A 6,664-nucleotide genomic window follows, 5' to 3' on the forward strand; every position below is an offset into this window, starting at 1 on the left:
CCTGGTAAAACTGATCGTGTTTGAGAAACAAAAAACAGGAAAAACTAACAAAAACAGTACAAACACTGGAGAGCCAAACACTGAGGCTGCCGTCTGCGGCGCCATCGCTGGCGAAGTTTAGCCATTTAGAATGTATTAATTTAAAGATTTAGTGAAATGTTGACAACAGAATTACCTTTTTAATATTTGTAAGTAACAATAGTGAGTAAATATTGTAAATATTTTTGTTACATTTTATCAATTAATTTTTCGAGTAAATTAAAGAGCCTATCACTCCTCGCCCTGTCTTCTGCATCTCTCCTTTCTTCCCACTCCTTCTGACGTGCCATGTCTTCCTTCAGGAGCTCAAGAAGAGGATCTGATTTGTTTTTTCTCTTTCTTGGCCGTGACTGCTCTATACCTGGCCTCTCCTGCTGTTCTGCTTCCTGGGTAGGCTCAACAGAACTGCAACCTGGCTGTGGTCCGTCATCAGGCAGTGAAGCAATGAGAACGGGGGAGAAATGGAAGGCCTCTGACCCAACATCTCATCCATTAGAACAAACCACGGCCAGGTTTCAGCAGTTGGCTTTCTGTTGTTCAGGCCCTCACCTGACCCTGGATGTTTGCATTCCTAAGACAGAAAAATGTTAATGGTGATGGCATAAATACTCACTCATGCCACCTCTGAGCCTCATTAAATATCTGAAAATACACCTACGAGCCAGTTTTGTGTTCTTCTGTGCACTTCTGTAGTACAAATTATTTTGCTTATACTGATTTTATATGATTGGTAACTTATTCTTCTTATTCTATTGTTTAATTAGAAAGTGTAAAAAGCTTATAAATATACATTTTTGAATTTGACATAAAAGATGACAAACTTTTAATAAAATTAGAAAAATGCCATTAAAAAAAATGCCTCTGTAATAGACAATAGACTTTAAGGAGTCAAATATCACCTCGTAATGGGAAGGCAAATTTTTGATCAGAATTTTTGATTATTGATCAGAAGGTGCTCCTGAATCTTTTGACTGTGCCAATTATCAACATAATGTATTTTATATGAATTGAAACTTAAAAAGTTAATTTTTATAGAGTTGAGACAACTTAGACATGGGACTGTACAAGGCCTACATCTTAGCTTACCTTATACTTTTTTTTTTTTATTTGTCCCACTTTTTCTTTGCTTGTGCTGGTGTTATTTTACTGGACAGGTCCATTTTCTCCAGAAATCTATAATCATAAAAATAACATAAGCATAACATCACAATTTAGAGTGAAAACTCCTTACACATCCTTAGAAATAAGACTGCCCTTCTGCCTAACATAGGGGTTGCACAATGCTGGTCCTGGAGAGCTGCTGTCCTGCAGAGTTCAGCTCCAACCTTAATCAAACACCTGAACAAGCTAATCATGTTTCTAAGGGTTACTGGAAAGCAACAGGCAGGTGAGTTTGTATAAGGGTTGGAGCAAAACTCTGCAGGACTGGTCTAGCCTGGTCTAACATGTCCTTCTTGACAGAACTTTATTTTTTCCTTTCAGGCCTTTCAGGCAATAATGAGATTAATTCTGCTCAAAAAGAAGAAAGACTGACTGCCTACTTTTTAATTCTAAGATCGTACCTCCAACCATATAAGGCTGTATTTTTAGCTCCAGTGAAGAGATCAGAATGTTCCTGCCTCAATCTTATAAATTTCTCAGTATTTTCCTTGCTCCCTATTCAAAACAAAATTGAACAGGACTTTACTGTTGATTTTGCCATCTTGTAGTGTTTGGTCATTTTAGATAGATTTTTTTTTTCATATTTTTTTCTGAATTTGTCTTATTTTAACTGTAATAATGCAAAAAACAATACTTAAACATTTCGAACAAAAATCTAAATTTTGACAAAAAAAGTCTTATACAAGATAAATACACACACACTCTTATTCCTATCATTATAGGCATAATGGTTTTTACACTGTACAAACATATTCTATTCCCCTAAACCTACCCATTTTAAAATAGTTTTATATTAAAACTATACTTATTTTCTATACTTGATATAGACAATTTATTTTCTATACTTGATATAGAAAAAAGGTGCATAATTTATTTGAATATTAGTCAGTGAACTAAAATAGCGAACATTAATTTCATAACACTAAAAACAGAAATTAATTTATTATAAAATTATTGTCTCCGGTCAGTTTCTACAGTGAACAATATGAAAGTGACCCCAAAATGTAATACCAGAGGGTTAAACAAATTAATTATTTCTCGCCTTGTTAGCAAAGTGCTGTTAAACGTTTAAAAATCACTAAAGACTTGTAATCATGTTTATCACACCTGTAATACAACTAAAAAAATTAAGAACTTTGAAATACTTACATTTAAACACCACATCTCCACTTGTGTGCAGATCTGCCGGCGCCGCCATTTTTTCAAATAAACGACGGTTATTTATGGCGACGCAAAGAATTGTGGATTATCTGTAGCAGCGAAGGATACACCTCATGCATCCTCCGAATTCCTGTGAAAGAAGGTCGCATTCGAAGGTCGCATTCGGAGTGTCCTACTTGCTTTTCTGAAATGAGACAGCCTCGATGACGTATGCAGCCTTCGAATGCGACCTCCAGAGGACACAGCCTTCTAAATGAGACACAGATTTGTCTGAGAGAGCGCGCGACACTGACGCACACTGAACACTCACTCTCTCTCAATGTGTGAGATAGAGCGAGCGAGAGACAGAAAAGACTCACAAGCCAATGTAGCCTATCCCTATGAGAAAATAATAATAATAATAATAATAATAATTCTGCTTTTTAATAACAAAGGCTTACAATAAAAGTAAAACATTTAGGCCTGTGCATACACCGGGGAAGAAAAAAGAGTCATTTTGAAGTAAAATTATAATTATTTTCAATAATGAAAATATTTATTCTTTTTTCTTTCTTTCTTTTTCAGATTGTCATCCAATTGTTGTAAGTGATCAATCTAGCAGCCATCCTGCATCTTGGATTTGCCATGTTCAACACACTGATTAATACCCTTACGAAAAAGAAGTTTATTCAAGTGTGCTATTAGTATACTTCTTTTAAGCTAAAAATAGGAAAGTATACTTTTAGTCTACTTTTTATGTACTTCTCAGAAATGGGCTTTATGTACTTCTCAGAAATATACTTATTACCATTGAGATTACTGAGGTCTGACTTACTATGTGCCAATATGTGTCCCCACTTTATCTCTCTCTTTCATTCATTCTGTCCCTCTTTTAGGATAAACTTGAGGTCCCGAGTGTTCTTAGAGTTTCTATAGTGTTTTTATGCATTTGTTGATATCACTTTTTCAATAATAAATTCAAATAAATTCTCATATCGTATTTTTATATGGTGTCATTCTGGGGGTGAGGGGGGAAGAGCGCGTGTGTGTGTGTGTGTGTGTGTGTGATATTTGTGGAAACAACATTGTTATAAAAACTGGAGGAAGTCTTTTATAATTTTTTTGTAGTTTTTAGTGAACCAATTAATTACATGAACAGTTATACTAATCCAAGTAGCCTACTTAATTTAGAAAACAAACTAATATTGCTTTGGTAAATTTTGTTATTATTAATGAAATAAATATAGGTCTGTATTTCATATACATTTCCATTTGGAATCCAGAATCGGGCCAGTACAGGCTAATTGTATAATCTATGCTGGCGTGATTGTGGCCTGATGCCGGCAGTGTCGGCTCAGTTTCGGCAACCGGACTCGGGCCAGCATACTCGGGCCGATTCTGGTGCGTCATTCACTCCCGTGATTCACAAGAGTCCGGCAACCGCATCCGGGCCAAGTTATTTCTTCCGGCTTGCCGGATTTGGGCCGTTATTGGGACAGATCTTTTTGGCTACATGGGCTTCCAAATTGCTGTGTTCCATTACAGCCGCTGGTTTCACATCTGGTTCTATAACTGATTCTTTGTTTTATTTTATTGTATATAAATAATGGTCATTGTCAAAGTCATTCATTTGTGTCGGTGTACTGGTGCTAGAATAAGCAAAATAAATGAAACATAAATTCATAAATTAAATCCGCGATCTGTCTACTTTAATGCCTCAGTCCTGTTATTTCATAGGCAAAGTCCATTTGAACTTAATATTTAATTACGATATTGAAAAAAAAAAACAATGCTAACGCATTATACATTACTATAATGTAAAGGAAACGGCTCGCTGAGGTTCGTGTAGTTGAACCAGACACTGAAGCAGTCACGTGATTTTCAGACGAACGAAGCTTCAAACGTCATAGATCACGTGCTTTTGGCAAAACGCATCAAGCTCCGATACAGTGCTTTGATATGAAATGTGTTGTTTTTTTACACAAGCTTCGAAGCTTCCGTGCCGAGCGTAACATCACTAGTGTTTGGTAGAAGTGTGTGTTGAATGGTTTAGCTCTGAACATGGAAGACGACCTCGCTGTCCGTTTCCAGGCCTTCCCGCTCCTTGAGTTTCTCCACCGCTGGAAAGCTGCTTCAATATTTACGCGGGTCCTACCTCTTGCCTGATCGTAACCCTTCTTTTTAATGTTTTGTCTCCCCGAAATTTTCTTCTTTATCTGTCATCTCTTGTTGTCTATAGTCGATCTGCTAATATCCGTCCCTTGCACTCACTGAGCGCTCTCCTCCCTATCATTACTAGACACGCCCCTTACTGCTGATTGGCTGCTTGTGTGTCTTGGGACTCGGTCCGACACTGTGGTCAAAAGCGTTTTTCATATATTGATTAATGCACCTATGATTAATGGCTTCTGGGATTTTGATGGGGCTCTAAGCGGCCGCTTATACCTTGCTTATCGGTTTGAAAAATCTAAAAATGTCTGTACAAACAAAAAAAAAAACGACATGTATTTAGGCAACCTTTGTGCTCTTGCAAATACACATTTATTTATTCATTTTTTTTAAAAAGGCAGATATTTAAAGGGGTCATATGATGCGATTTACATTTTTCCTTTCTCTTTGACGTGTTACAAGCTCTTGGTGCATAAAGAAGATCTGTAAAGTTGCAAACACTAAAGTCTCAAATCCAAAGATGTTTACGCGGCGCGATGCAACGCAACACGTAAAAAGACAGTATAAGACAGTCATTATAATCCGGCCTGACAAAAACACGGCCTGACAGTATGGTAAGGGGCGTAACATTTCCGTCACACCCTTGAGGTATTCGGTCAATCACAAGTTCGCACACACACACAAATTTACTCAGCTATCTAAATGGGGACATTGCATAAATGTCTGTTGTTTTAATATACAAACCCACATCCTAACAAATCCTTTTGCATTTTTACAAAAAAAAAAATGAGGATGGGAGATTTTTTAGGTTTACCTCACTTCTGGATACAAATTTGTCCCCAAATTGTGGTTAAGAATGTACACACACACACACACACACACACACACACACACACGGTTGTTTGTATTTTGTAAGTTGTTAGTAGATGAAAACAGAGCACAAACATATGCATGTTTAAAGGTAATTTTATAGATATAATATATAATTCTTTTATTTAAGATATGAATTTGAAAGACAAAAATACATGGTATGATTGAAACATATCTTGCACTACATCATAATGTTTTGCACAACAGGCATCACATGTGCAGTAAATGAAAGTTCAATTTAAATATTAAATAACTGATGACAAAAAAAGTAAATATGTAAACACTAAGCTAGTAAGATATTTGTTTTTCTATTGCAACACTTCCGATTAAAGTGATTTGGTAACAGTACAAAGAAAGAAGTAATTGAACAAAACTAATTTTCTTCCCGTTGTGGTGGCAAAACACCGTGCTCTTCAAACAACCTTGTAGTTATTTACTTGAATTTTGTAAAAAAAAAAAAAAAAAGGTCCGTGGATTTCATTTTTCCTCCAACACGTTTGCGCACACCATGCCGAACGCCTGGAAATAAGCCTAAATGAAAACTCAACCATCTGTTGTTTTAAACCTAATAATGCTGAAGTACTGACGATTCATTGGTGTGTATTTTTAGGAAGGGGGCATTAATGTGAACAGTCCTTCTGTGCATGTGTGTGTGTGTGTGTGTGTTTGTGTGCGTTAGTGGGCTTCTCTATTTTTAATTCCCATTCAAGCAGATGACAGATTTTGATTTAGTTAGGCCCCTATGCTGGATTAAAATCAGTATAGACTTGACTAGACTAGATTAAATTAGCATCTGGGAGAGAAAGGGGGGTCGGCAGGTGACTCTGTGAATGACTTGAGCTCATAGGCAGCACCACTGTCCACTTCCATGGATTTACGGGAGAAAAGGAGCCGGATGTCCCGATGGAGGTAGATCTTTCCAGATTTGGAGCTCTGGAACCTGAGAGACCGAGACAGAGAAAAAAGAGAGAAAGTGCAAACAGTTAATAAGAGAGTCACTAATAAGACTCACTAAAACAACTGATCAGACTTATTTTGGCAATGTTTAAACCACTGAGTGGCAAATACAGCTAGTTAGCAACAGTTTCCTTGTCTTCCTCAAGGGGGCGTTTGATGGCTCAGAAAGTTTAATCCTTTGTAGGTCCTTCATTCAAAAGGGGGCACAAAAGGGGTCGTTGTGTCTTTTTTTTTTTTGGTCTCATGGAAGAGATTATACTATACTAATCTAAAAGTTTTATATAAAAAAATATATAATTAAAAATTTATGCAGTAATCACAAAGGACT

General features: G+C 36.6%; 1 protein-coding gene and 1 long non-coding RNA gene across 2 annotated transcripts in view; both read right to left on the minus strand.

The window, feature by feature from the left end:
- The window catches only part of LOC107704274 (uncharacterized), a 3,608-nt gene extending 1,186 nt beyond the window's left edge, over window positions 1-2,422 (minus strand). The window contains exons 1-2 of the long non-coding RNA XR_001635939.1: window positions 2,350-2,422; window positions 1,126-1,212 (exon numbers count right to left, since the gene is read on the minus strand). This is a non-coding gene — a long non-coding RNA (uncharacterized LOC107704274). The remainder of the gene's footprint in view (window positions 1-1,125; window positions 1,213-2,349) is intronic.
- A 3,037-nt stretch (window positions 2,423-5,459) lies between these two features.
- Window positions 5,460-6,664, minus strand: part of LOC107704272 (protein FAM214A-like) — a 43,901-nt gene continuing 42,696 nt past the window's right edge. The window contains exon 12 of the mRNA XM_016507154.1: window positions 5,460-6,319. Coding sequence (XP_016362640.1) covers window positions 6,166-6,319 — 154 coding nt within the window. The 3' untranslated portion in view covers window positions 5,460-6,165. The remainder of the gene's footprint in view (window positions 6,320-6,664) is intronic.

The sequence above is a fragment of the Sinocyclocheilus anshuiensis genome, unplaced genomic scaffold, assembly GCF_001515605.1.
Source record: "Sinocyclocheilus anshuiensis isolate Anshui unplaced genomic scaffold, SAMN03320099.WGS_v1.1 scaffold863, whole genome shotgun sequence".
NCBI classification, from domain to species: domain Eukaryota; kingdom Metazoa; phylum Chordata; class Actinopteri; order Cypriniformes; family Cyprinidae; genus Sinocyclocheilus; species Sinocyclocheilus anshuiensis.